Consider the following 14,668-nt stretch of genomic DNA (forward strand, 5'->3'; position numbering starts at 1 on the left):
TACTCACTAAAAATGCCCTTACAAAGGTTCGAAGTCCAGATCTAAATTAAAAAAATATTTCTGACGCGAAAGTTTTAGCGATGTGAATCAAGAAATATAAACATTGAAAATCTTTATTATGGCTTTTAATATTCTTATATAATCAAACAGACAATTTTAAATTCGATCCATTTTGAGTAGTTTTTGGTACTTAAAGAAAGAAAAATTCAAAGGATATAGTCCAATCTATTGTATTATATGCTATTAATTATTTAGAGGAGAATTGTTTGATTCTACTAAGAGAATGCCTGATAGCCCCATAAGTAAAAAACAAAAGATAACAGAAAGTCGAGATGAAGATAAGAAAATTAACAACAATATTATAATTAATCATAACAATCGTGATATAAATAGAAGCCATGTTGATGATGCTGATATTACAATTGGACCTTATCAAGGGCAAGAAAAACATATTCAGCCCCAATCCCAAGATAGACATGGTAGATCTCGTACCCCCAGAAAGTTGATTGTAAGTTCTGCAGACCATAGATTCACTATGTCTCAGCCAAATTTATTAAGTGCGGATTCACAAACTCCATCCTTACAGCACCCGAGTGTATCTACAGGTCGAGAGCATAAGTTTTATTCACAATCGCCACCTAGATCTCCACATAGGTCGCCTGTCAGATCTCCTAAAAAAGCTTTGGAATTGATCCAGCTATCTCCAATCAAAAACAACAGAGCAGAATTACAGAAGATGTATGAATTACAACAAACTCAAAAACGTACGATAAGATTAGTTATTGAAAGATTGGTACTGACGAACTTTAAATCGTATGCAGGTAGACAGGTTGTGGGCCCATTCCATACAAATTTTTCAGCTGTAGTGGGTCCTAATGGTTCTGGTAAATCAAATGTGATCGATTCAATGTTATTTGTCTTTGGTTTTAGAGCTAATAAGATGAGACAAGGGAAGTTGAAAGATTTGATTCATAAATCTGAGAAATATCCAGAACTATCATCGTGCTCTGTAGAAATTCATTTCCAGTATGTGATTGATGATCCTAATGGCGGACCATCAAAAATTGATGAATCTAAAGAAAAATTAGTTGTTATGAGAAAAGCTTTCAAGAATAATTCTTCAAAATATTACATTAATGATAAAGAAAGTAGTTTTACACAAGTAACGACATTATTAAAAAACGAGGGAATTGATCTAGATCATAAGAGATTTTTAATCTTACAAGGGGAAGTAGAAAATATTGCTCAAATGAAACCAAAATCTGAAAAGGAAGGTGATGATGGACTTTTAGAATATTTAGAGGACATTATAGGAACTTCTCATTATAAAGTTCAAATTGAACACAACTTAAGTAAAGTTGAAGCTTTAAATGAAATATGTATCGAAAAAGAAAATAGATTTAATATCGTTGAAAAGGAAAAAGATTCATTGGTTGATGGCAAAAATGAAGCTTTGAAATATTTAGCTAATGAAAAAAATTTAGTTCTTGCTAAATCAAAAAAATATCAACATCAATTATATATTGATAATAAAAAATTAACTTCCACTCTAGCCAAGATTACTGATGCTCAAGAAAACTATGATAAAGAATTGGAAAAATACTCAACTATCAGTAAAGAATTAAAAAATTTACAAGATGAAGAAATAACACTAAATAAAAGATTAAACGAAACAAAAAAATATGAAGAAAAACTCCTTTCTAATCAGAGAAAAAATAACTCAGAATTAATATCCACTCAAGAAATGATTAAAAATATTGAAAAGAAAAAGGATAATGCAGAAAAGTTGGTCAATACTACAGAAAAATCTATTACTCAAACTAATAATAAATTAGAAACATTAAATAATCAACAAGAAGATTATACCAAACAGATTGAAGAATTAAATGAAAAATTAAAAATCGAAAAAAGTAAATTAGAAGAGATTAAAATTAGTCTAAAAGGTAAAACGGAACAATTTTCAAATGAAATATTGAAAAATGAAAAAGAATTAGAACCTTATCAAATACAATTACAAGAAAAAATGTCACAAATCCAACTACTTCAGTCTGAAATTTCATTATTAAATGAAAATAAAGATAATCTAAGTAATGAGATTATTTCAATAAAAAAATTGATTGAGGAGAAGAAATTATCTGTAGTTAGGATGTCAGAAAAAATTACAGGCTGGAAACAACAATTACTTGAGCAGAGAAAAGAAGTTGAATCAGGTGATATAGAATTCAATAAGTTCACCAAAAAGATTCAAGAGATGCGAGATAAATTAGATTCTCACAGACAAAAAGCTAATGATTCTAGAACCTCTTTATCGAATGTTCAAAATAAAAACTCAGTCTTAACTGCCTTATTCAAGTTACAAAAATCTGGTAGAATATCTGGGTTCTACGGTAGATTAGGTGATTTAGGTGTTATCGATGAAAAATATGATGTAGCTATTTCAACAGCATGCCCTCGACTTGAAGATTTAGTAGTCGATTCTGTAGACTGTGGCCAACAGTGTATTGATTACCTAAGAAAAAATAGACTTGGTTATGCCCGGTTTATTTTATTGGATAAATTAAGAAAGTTTAATCTTAACCGTATTGAAACACCAGATAATGCACCTAGATTATTTGATCTAATACAGGTTAGGGAAGATAAATTTTTACCGGCATTTTATAGTGTCCTAAGAGATACTTTAGTCGCAACAAACCTTTTGCACGCTAATAAAGTTGCATATGGTAAGAGGAGATTTCGAGTTGTTACATTAGATGGAAAACTGATTGATATTTCAGGTACCATGTCTGGTGGTGGTAATTATGTATTAAGAGGTTTAATGAAGTTGGGTCAAGATCTTCCAGAAAATGACTTCGAACAAACATCACCCGAAGAAGTTCAGAAATTAGAAAGAGAACTAGAGATTCTTGAGAAAAATTTTAAAGTTGCATATAATTCATTAAAAGAAATGAATCAAGAAATACTCCATATGAAAGAACAAATCCCAGCCACTGAATTAAATATTTCAAAGACAACCATTGAAATTGAATATTGTGAAAATGAAATTAAGCAATTAATTTCACAACTGAAAGAGAAACAGGAAATCCATGATCAAGAATCTAACAATAACGATGAAATTAAAGTAGCAGATGATAAATTACAAGCATTGAAGAAAGAATATTATAGTTTGAATGATCAAACAAAGGTGACAAAACAAGAGATAGAGAAATTGAGACAACAAATTATGGATGCTGGTGGTATTGAGTTGAAAATGCAAAATTCTAAAGTGACATCACTTGTAAACCAATTAAAGATAGTCAATTCAAAACAGAAGAATGACAAATCAGCAATAAAAAAGAATAATAATATACTAAAAAAATTACAAAATGAACTAAATACCACAAAAGACAACTCGCTTGAGTTTAAAACGAATCTAGAAAATTCGAAAAAGAAAGTTACTCTTCTATCTGAGGAGCTAGCAAAACTAGAGTCTGATATAAACGACACACAAAATGCGAAAGAAGAAATACTGTTAAATATCGATGGGAATAAAGAGAAAGCCCAAGAACTAGAAGAAGATTCACGTAATTTTAAATCATTTGAATTAGAAATTAAAAATAAATTAGATAAATTAAAAGATCTATCACATCATTTAGAAAAACAAATCGGTAAACTTGATACTGAACTAAATGCTTTAACCATCCGTGAAATATCTCAGAATTTAGAATCATTTGATGAGCGTTTAGAGAAATATGATATATCTAAAAATGGGGCAACCGAAGATACCCAACATACTTCTTCTGCCCTAAATTCCGTTTCAAATATAAATACTGACACAATGGACATTGATTCAACTGATAATGAAATAAATCCTGGCATTAAACGATTATCAGAACTTGAAATTAATGAACTTGACATTGAATCTTTAGATGCAGAAATAGAGAATTTAGAAGAGCAATTGGAGCATTCAACAGCTAATATTGAGATATTAGAAGAATACGTAAGACGTTTATCAGAATACAAGAAAAGAAAATCAGATCTAGATGAATCTATTTCTGAAAAGGAAACTGCGAAGGAAGAGACAGAAGTTCTCAAAAAAAAGCGTTTAGAAGAATTTACAACAGGGTTTGATATTATATCTCTTACCTTAAAAGAAATGTATCAAATGATTACTATGGGTGGTAATGCTGAATTAGAACTTGTAGATTCACTTGATCCATTTTCTGAAGGTGTTACATTTAGTGTAATGCCTCCAAAGAAAAGTTGGAGAAATATATCAAATTTATCTGGTGGTGAAAAAACTTTAAGCTCTCTTGCTCTCGTCTTCGCTTTACACAAATATAAACCAACACCTTTATACGTTATGGATGAAATTGATGCGGCCCTTGACTTCAGAAATGTATCTATTGTGGCCAATTACATTAAAGAGCGCACTAAAGATGCTCAATTAATTGTTATTTCTTTAAGAAACAATATGTTCGAGTTGTCAAAACAACTAGTTGGTATATATAAAAGTGAAAATATGACACAGTCAGCCACTCTGGTAAACAATGATATGTTAAATAGGGATACATAAGTCTTTATACCATGATATGTAATATTAAATCTAAATTTCTTAGTATTAGAAATTTCAGAATTCCTTTCTTACTGTTCTGAATGTCCTATAATCTTCGCATATTCTTTCTCAACAGCGTGAACTAATTTTTGTACGACAATAACAGCAGTTTGATGAGTAAAGCTAGGAAACTTTTTCCTATTTAACCCGAACCACTCCATAGGAGGAGTAGCATCTTCTAAATCCTTAATCTGTGGCATTTCTATAGAAGGTTCCACCAAAGCCACATATGTGAATTTGGGTTGAGCTGGTTCCAAATATATGCTTTCTGGACTCGATTCCAATTCTTCACTAGAGTATTCAACTGGTTCTTCAATCCTTGCTTGACGCACCGCTAAAGATTTAACATGAGTTGCCCACATTTCCTTAATGAAATTAACTGGCCCTAGATTCCATCTCACAGACACTTTACCATCAAATTTACAGGTAAATGTATATTCAATTGTATTAGAGGTAACTTTTTGCCAAGTAGTCATCCCAACCAATAGTTTCGGTATAATTAGAATCGTACCACCCTTGATTTTAGAAGCATAGGTCATATAATCTGCAACCGATATCTTATTAACACTTTCTTCATCTAATTCTTCTTTAGCAGTCGATAATGCAACAGAGGCATTACAAACTTGTAATTCTAAACGAGTTTTGAGCTTATCTGTCGACGTGGTTTCAGATCTGGCCGACATATTATCAATATTTATCACTAGAACTTCAAAGTCAAACAAAGAGATTGGCGAAATTTGTAATTGAAGCTTTGAAACGTCAATTTGAACATCAGTACGTAATAAGTTCAACGATTTCAAAATATCACTGTACGGTATATTAGTTCTTGTGTCTTGATTATTAGATTCCATTAAGGTTTCAAAATATGAATTTTTTGTATCTTGTCTAGTTCGTATAATGGTATTATAAATATCTAGAATATTAGATGCTACCAATGTAGTAGAGCATATACTGATCTCTTCGCACAAGAGAGTTGTTAGCAAAAGATCAGGTAACTTGCCTTCTGGATCTCGTTCACTATGTAAACGGAAATGAATATTGTTAACTTTACTTATCATAAACATATGATAATCAAATGCAGTTTTTAATGCAACGCATCCAATATCAATACCAATTGCTACTATAGGTGAATTATAATTTAATTCATTATCTGCATAATTTACCTCTAAACGCCATCCTGCATTAGAGATATCTAACATACCACTTAACCTGCCTCTTGATTTTAATACCATACCATCTGTAAATAATTGTAATATTTGGCGTTTGTCTAAGTAACGATCACTTATAAACCATGTTTTTTCCAGCTTCGCAGATACAATACCTAGAGCAGGTCCTAAATGGATATCAGCATTAACGTTAGTAAATATAATATTAAAATTCCAAGGTATTATTTTACCTGGCTGAGGAGTTTCTGGGATTTGTGTATGACCTTTATGCTTTTTATGTTTTCTTTTCTTTCTATTAGGTCTGATACCAATTGATTCACTTAGATGCCAAATATCTAAGAATAGTAAAAGGTTTTGTTGTTGCTTCATATTAAAAAAAATATCAATATCAGAAATAAGTCCAACACAATACAAGGTAGGTTGTGTAAAAATGAATGTAAGATCAATAAAATTTAGAGAAAAAGATGCGCTAGCTTCTTTGGAAAAAATGTGTTGAACTGAGGTGCTAATCTTATTAATACAAAGTGTAAGACTAAGGGGATCTTCAACGCTAGAACCTCCTGTTGAAATTCCAAAAAGAAATGAATCTAAACCAACATTTGCTTGAACTTTAGCACTAGGCTCACAACTAAAACTTAGCATTTGCTTTGCTGCTTTAATTCTGAAGGCAATATCGAACGGAGCCAAAATTCTCTTATAGGTTCTATTAGGTGTTGCAATCTTTGATACGCTTTGTTTTGGTTCAACAGGTCTGTTTTCCAAGATCTCTTGGATACTTTCAACAAATTCTATTACAAACGGCGCACACTTTGAATATAGAATATTATGACTAGAATGAATATCAATTACACAACGTAACCAATGAGGTTTTGGACTGTCATCAAAATGTTTATAGTTAAGATATATTGAAACTTTTGGAGCATTTAATTCTAATGATGGTGTAGAATCAATCTCAACATCATCCACAGAAAATACTCGCAGTGTACCACCCTCATACTTAAATTCACAATTAATAGAATTTATATCAGAGAGGAACGTTGGAACAAATTCTGTTGCATTTTCAGATTTTATATGCTCATGATGTTTCTGTTTTTCAATATTTTGAACTATTTTTGATTTTCTAAAATCTTCAAATATCTGGTAAGATTTAAATATTAATTCAATAATGTTAACAAAATTTGATAAGATGTCAACGTCAAGTGCATCACCATGGAGTCGAATAAATAAATCCTTTTTTGAATTGAATTCTTTGAGCCAATATAATATTTGCATACTAGGAAGAAAACTTCTATTATGTCTATTTTTTTCTTCACCTTGTGAGAAAAAATCATTGGAAGAATTACTATTTGTAACAGACATATAACCTTCTATTAAAGTTAATTTACCATAATTTTTTTCATAAGCTGAGAACAGCCTGTCGTAGCCAAACATCCATCCCGGAATATCTTTTTGATTTTCTGGTAACATCCACCCAATACAAAAGTTATAAGATAAAATATGAATAGATCGGAAGTAGTTAAGTGGTGACTCAGACGTTGAGGATTTGGTTCCAGTCTTGTGAGAGCTAAGATTCCATTGTCGTTTAGTTTTGTGATCTTTGTAATATTCCAATTCATTTTGTAGTTGTTTGACACCCCATAATACAAACACAAGTGATTCTGGTGAAAAGCACATTCTAAAATGTGAGCTTTCAATTTGAAGAGACTCATAAGAACTAGTAGTTTTCTGTAGAGTCGATATACGGATAGAAAAGTCAACTAATTTAGAAAGACGAAGTGGTAAAGAACGATCATTAATTAGGAATAATATATTTTCTAGAGAAATTTGACCTGATATTTGATTATTTACTTCTTGGATTTCTTCTGTAGTATTTGTTAAGGATCCCAAGAGCATATGAAGTTCTAATACAAAAAATGTTGAAGCAATAGGCAGCAATATACCAAAATAATTAATATTGAGCTCTAATGCCCATTTTGTTGGGGTATCTTCTTTTGGAACATCATTATTTAATTTTTTAACGTTTTTAGCATTCGAGAAAAATATTTTTTTCAACTTTTTCAATTCTTGAAAACTTTCAATCGTAATTCTTTCATCTTGCAAAAAGCTTGCAAATATTCTTCTTGGTTCTGAAAACGTGAGTTTCACTAATGATGCAGATAAAGAAACTACTAAAACCTTATTTTTTTCAGACATTGGATTACAATTTATTTGAATGTCGTCATAAGAAAATCTAAAATATTGCTCTTTAGTATGATGTGACGTTACAAATATATCAGTATCCCAAAGGCTTAGCAAAATTTCACCATCCCCGTTCTGATTAAAGTATAGATCAAGCTGCTTCGTTTCATATCTTAAATAAAAAGGTGATATTAATGTAAGTTCTGCGCTAACCTTTGATAAATTACATGCTACTCTAACATCAAAGTTAATTTTCTCTGGCTTTTGATCAACTTTAGTTGGCTTTGTAGTATATTTTCTCAAATCATAATGTTTATAAAGATGAACTGAATATTCAGTTATATCTTCAATTGTTTTCACAATTTTTTCCGTACTTGCTAAGGACTTAAAATGTAAGTCAGCAGAACGAAGATTAATTAAAATTACTGGGCAAATAGGTGTATAAATGCCTGTTGATATTAAACCTAAATGGTGTAGCTGGAATTCAGCAATAATATCTTTATTATGTTTTAAGCACATCTCTGATTTCTTCATATAATATGCCCCTGAATATGAAAATTCTTTGGAATAAGAAGATTTCTCGAGTAGTGCACTAATTTTACCATCGGTGACATTGTTTGACAGAGTTGTGTCACCCATAGTCAATTGAAGCCCACCATTTTCAAATAATAAAAATAGATGAATTGTAAAATAAGGTGATTTCTCCGAAACTATAGATGAATTTTCTGTCAAGGATTTGATGTCTTCTTCTTTTGAAAAATCTGGGATAAGCTCTAATAATCTTAAAAACTTGTCACTAAATTCACCTTTAATAGAGCCAAGGCTCCCAGTCATATTTAAAATACTTTTTTCAATAGGTGGTGAAACAGCAGTCTCTGTAGTTAACTCAAGAAGAATAACAGCCTTAGTTAAAATAATATTATGATCTATGGCATAGCCTGTACTGTATATGGTAAAAAAAATAGAATTTAAATTTAATTTCACTGTTGTTTGAAGTTTCTTTTCAGATGTTGTTTCGTCATTAGAAAGGAAAATTTTCTTATAAATATATGAACGTGCGACATCTGATACTTCCCAATTTCTCCAATTAGAAAAGACGGTAAGAAAGATATCACTCGAATCACTTACATCATTCATGTCTTTGCCACGCATTTCCTCTTGAACATGAATTTCCCAATCATCTGGAAGATATGTATATATATGACGCAGTCTGGTCACAATTCTCCAGCTTCGGTTCTGTCTAACATGCCCCTTTGATACTCTCATCACATAAGCAGGTTTTGTGATGACATATGGATCATGACTAATCTGATAATATTCACTAGCTAATGTTAAATCTGATACTAATTTCTTTTGGATTCCATTACTCTTTTTCTGAATGGAATCCAACGAATTAACAAGTTCGTGCACAAAAACTACCAGTCTATTCAAATAATCAATAAGCCATTCAATTTGTGATTCATCTACAGTGATATCAGTAGATGATATGTTCAAGGAATTTACCTGACTAGATGCAGTAGAAGACCAACCTTCCCAACCTTCTAGTGCAAGTGACAATGCCGGTGGTCTTTCATCAAAGTCTTCTAAAACTTTCTTTTCATTAATACTAGCTCGCAGCGATAAAAATCTAGAGAGAATAGCAATTTCATCCAGAACCACTGTACTCTTTTTTTGGAAAGTTTTCTGAGATACTTCTAAGTCAATTTGGTCTACATATAATTCCAGTCCCTCTGTGTTTCTTTGACCAAAGAAAAAATCTAAATATTTAATTTGAAGTTTTATATTTGTCACACTATCCAATTCTTCTGATTTTGTACCTAACCTGTTTACTATAGCCATTTCAATTCCATCTATGGTTTCTATAATATTCTCAGAATAGAATTCATCTAAAAAGTTAGATGCGTAGGTAAAAAATAAAGGATTTATGTCCAAAGTAATATAACTGATGTCAATGATATAATTACCATGGGTAACAGATTGAGATGGTACAAGATGTGATTGCATTGACTCAATAGGATGTATCACCGAGGAACTGGGTGGCTTTAGAGGTTTGTTACTAGAATGTATCGGCGTTGAGGTGGAAATGCTTCCAAGGAGTTCAGTAGAATTGATACCGAATGGACCAAGAAAATCATCAATAATAAAAGCAATTGTTTCAGCTTGTACGGGTATTGGAAGTGGTGGTACAGAAGATGAAGGAGTAATGCCACCATATAACTCATGATACAATAACGATTCTTGAATGTGTGGTAATAGTAAAAAAGAACATCTATGAAATGCAGAATCATTCAATGCAATAAATTCTTGCTGTTTTTTACTGTGAAGCTCTCCATCTTTCATTTGAGTGAAATTTGTGAAATTTATTTTTGTTTTAAACTCGAATAAACATGTTTTATCCATTGATGACCCATTATCAAAAAATGCAAAATGAAGTCCAGGTACTTGGAGATCTATTCTGCTGGAATATCTATCATTCGCGAAATTGATTCTATTGAAAGTTATTCCATCCATATTTAACAAAACTTGAGCTGATGTCGATTTATCTGCAACCAAAATATCAATACCAGTACCATGAACTGTAACAGAAGTCATATTATCAAGCACGGACTCATCATAAAGTAAAATATTTTGTAAATTACTAAATTCAAAACCAACCTTGGTAATATAAGAAATGAATCCTCTAATAAAATATATATCAGAATTAATACTCAAATTGTTAACGTCTACAGCCCAATCTGAAAAATATGATGGTGAAGTAGGTGGAGCACCATACATTCTATGCCCGTGGATGCTGATATTAGATACTGATCCATGTTCCTCAAGATTTTTAATCGCATTATTATGAACCAGTTCAAATATATCGTTTTGATTCTTTCGAATACATCTTTTAAAAGAAGTGCCATTTAAAGTCGCTAATAAATCTAGATAATAGTCACAATTTCGAAAATCAATAATTAACTCTTTGAATGATAATGCGATACATGGGTCACTGTTATATAATACCTCTGGTAATAATAAGGCACCCTCCCATACAGAAAACGTAAACCAAATATCTGTTTCATTAACTTTTCTTTTAATGTCGTCTTTTCTTAGTGGAGGATTATACAGTGGATCAATTATGTTAGATTTAGAAGAATTATCTGGATTATGTTGAGAATTTGATACGTTTGATACGCTATTAGTCTCTGACATCACAGAAAAATCTGCTAGCGTGCTTACAATATCATTATCATTACCTCTAACTATATCAGTATATTCTTCTGCAGTAATAAAATGACTAAATTCCCCGAAATAATTCATCTGGACGTTTAATAAATATCCAATCACAAAACCATATGTCAGTAATGTCATTCTTCTTGTGCTACATTCGATAGTTAGAGAATCAACATTATCAATATCTAAATCAGAATAAATGATGTAAGAACCTTCGGCAGTGAAGTCGTATCCTCTACCAATTTCTTTATTACGCATAAATTCATTTAACGTGTTCCAAGGTGGAGTATTCAACAGTAATCTGAACATAGGTGTACTTATTTGGAAGATAATATCAGTATAGGTTGCAGTAATACCTAAGCGTGGAATCTCTACACCGATGTGAGCATCATCGCCATGGACAGATATATAACAGTTTTCATTAAAGTCTAGAGGATTGTTGATAATATTGTGGTCATTCACATTTAAATAGGCGGAATAGCCATGAAAATTCCAATCTACCTTATAAATAGATGGTCTAAAAAACTCGTAAGGAGTTGGTTCACCTGAAGAAAAATCTGAGAAGGTATCCGCAATTAATACTAAATGTTCTCGTAAAAAAAATGTTTCTAGTTGATATGAATCAAAAACAAATGACCAGGTTACTTCATCATTCCAGCCCAAAGGATATCCAATATCTGAATCGACTCTGTAGGATTTACTTCTGAAAAATATATCATGATTGACACTTGATCTAACTTCTAAATCTTTAAAATCCAGATTTAATTTATTAGCGTAACCATTAACATCTGGAATGGAGGAAATACAGAAAGTTGCTTCCGAATTTCTTGAAAAATTTAGGTCAAACCAACCGAACGATCTTGAACTATCATTTGTTTTCATATAGCGCTTTAAAAAATCTTGATCCTTGCTTGGTTCTCTGGTAGGGACACGCCACGAAGAATCCTCCATGATCGACACAGAAATTTTAGTCATAGTATACCGACGTAAAAATCCAGGTTCTGGGTCTGGTTGTAGCTCAGGAGTTCTAGAAACAATGGGGGAAAATATACGTTGAATGTTCATTATATTTCTGTGAGCCCAGGGACCATAATTGATAGATGCATCAAATAATTGAAATTCCATATTTGATTCAGGAGGGGCTGATATATTATCAGTCGTGGATCTACTATAAGTATTTCTTTGCTGGTTATTAGACGCATCAGATTCATTATTTCGGTCAGTATCTGGTGAAGCACCAGCTTCTGCAATATTATTATTATTGGTATTATCACTTTTAATACCGGAATTATTGTTATTGTTATTGTTATTGTTGTCATTATTTTTGGAATTATCATAATTGTCATTGTTATTGTCGTTATTATTGTCATTGTCATTGTTATCATTTGTAGAAGAATCGGATGAAATAGAAGAAGATATGTCTTGGGATGTAGAATCGGAATGTGTTTCATAATCTTCAGGATACGGAACAATGCCAGGGATATCATATTCATTTGTAAATATTAATCTTGGAGCTTTAACAATTGAACAATATCTTGCATATTCATGGTTTAAAAAATCAAATTCGATGTGTTCTTCTGGATTGCCTCTATTTAATGCGGCATCTTTATATAAGGATAATCCTTTCCATTTTTTTTCAAAATCTTCATCTTCGAATATATTATCTTCGAGAAATAAGCTATTCTTGTGTAATCTACTAAAATGAATATATCTAGATAAGGGATTTGGCATAATATCAAACAATGTTGAAAATTTTGTCCAAAGTCTTGATAACATACTGTCACAGTAAAATGCTTTGGGTTTTGAATCATCTTCATAAGATATATTTGGTTTAACTTCAATTTCAAAGTTTTGGAAATCCAATTTCATCTTCATCTTGTATAAGTCGACTCTTGGGTTTGTAGCCGGAAGTACGTCAACAATACCTTCTGCTGATTTATAACTAATGATTAAAAGAGAGGGTGTGAATTTATTACCAAAGATAATAGAGCCTTTTGTTAATTTTAAACCAAATGGATAGAAATTTAATTGAAATTCTTCGTACATAACTTGCAATCTTTGAATTATTGAAAGTTTCTGTGGTCTTTTGACTTCTTTTTTCTTAATAATGGGTGGTTTATCTATCTTTGAACTTAGTTCTTCATTTCTTAATTTATCAAAATTATTATCATTAATGGTAGAGGTAGCCATAGATGTGGATGCAGTAGTAGTTGAAGAACCTGTAGTATGATGCTGATGGTTATGTTGTGAATGCATATGGGTATCATTATTATTTTTATCATTATTATTAGTAGTAGGATTAAAATCCGTATTCTTCATAGTTTTGGAATCGAAAATATCTGGTCGTTCAATGGGAGTATCGTCTTTTGAAAAGCGGAAGTGTTTATGTAAAAATTCTTTGTATTTTATCTTTTCATCTGGTGAGAATGAGTCTATAATATTTTCATAGGCAGATGTTTTATTATAAACAAAGATTTCTGCACCTTCACATTGAAATAAAAATTTGCAAGGTAATTGGATATTTTTAAATCCTGAACCTGGAGTTATATATCCGTGTTCCTTCTGTTGTTGGTGTAATTCATAGGCTGATACTCTTGTATTCAATAGCCAGTATTGCCATATTATTTTGCCTTCTAAAATCGAAATAGTTGAGTTTTCTGTAATTATACAGAGATTTTTGAAAGATATTCGAGCAGATAATAGTGATAGCCTTATTGATTCACAATGTATTTTGACTTTGTAAGGTCGCCATAGTAGCCAATCGAGTATAAATGTTAAGGAATATGCAAATACTCGATCTATGTAGAAAAACATAAGTAAGCAAAGGATACACGTTAGAATCCATGTAACCAAAAATACCCAACTAAAATATTTTTCTCTCGAAAGAGAGACACTTACAAATTTTGGTTCATCAACCATTTGTGATTGTATGATCTATAGAATAGGCGCTAAGGTGATTAACTCAGTTTTGATGAATTTATTGAATAACTCTTTAGAGATGATTATAATGTATTAAAGAATATGTTTGGAAGGAAAAAAAGTACAATTATGTCTATAATGCAATGAATAATAAAAGGGTATGTAAGATTTTTTTTCTATAATGTCTCTTAGGTATATCGTACTCTTTGGAGATCCTTTGATTACTCTTAATGAATGATTTTTACAGGAAACCTTATATTTCAATATTCTCTGTTTTCTACTCTTTTGGTGATAATGCTTAATTAAGATTTTAATTATTCGGGTTCGGGGAATTCTAGGGGCGCTATCATATATATATTATATAAAACATACAGGAATGTTTAAAAGTATGATATTGAAAAGAGACATTAATAGCTATTTCTTGAGAATATTAATTTATTTTATTCAATAAATGTCTATAACTTGTATTTTTTTGCCAATTATCAGATAAGAGATTAGGATCAATAGTATTTGCCCTATATAAAATGAAATTCTCTATAGTCGGAGCGAATATCAATAAAGGAAAGCTACAAAAATAATGGCAAATATATTGATTTTTATT

At 31.1% G+C, this 14,668-nt stretch overlaps 2 protein-coding genes across 2 annotated transcripts; one reads left to right on the forward strand and one right to left on the reverse strand.

Moving 5' to 3' along the window:
• Window positions 1-283: 283 nt before the first annotated feature.
• Window positions 284-4,552, forward strand: SMC4 (condensin subunit SMC4; the record flags this gene model as incomplete). Its single annotated transcript, XM_004180966.1, has 1 exon — window positions 284-4,552. One exon carries the CDS (start codon window positions 284-286, stop codon window positions 4,550-4,552), a length of 4,269 nt encoding a protein of 1,422 aa, XP_004181014.1.
• A 68-nt stretch (window positions 4,553-4,620) lies between these two features.
• Window positions 4,621-14,067, reverse strand: CSF1 (Csf1p; the record flags this gene model as incomplete). Its single annotated transcript, XM_004180967.1, has 1 exon — window positions 4,621-14,067. The coding sequence occupies one exon, from the start codon at window positions 14,065-14,067 to the stop codon at window positions 4,621-4,623; it is 9,447 nt and encodes a 3,148-aa protein (XP_004181015.1).
• Window positions 14,068-14,668: the final 601 nt, after the last annotated feature.

Source organism: Henningerozyma blattae, chromosome 5 (assembly GCF_000315915.1).
Source record: "Henningerozyma blattae CBS 6284 chromosome 5, complete genome".
NCBI classification, from domain to species: domain Eukaryota; kingdom Fungi; phylum Ascomycota; class Saccharomycetes; order Saccharomycetales; family Saccharomycetaceae; genus Henningerozyma; species Henningerozyma blattae.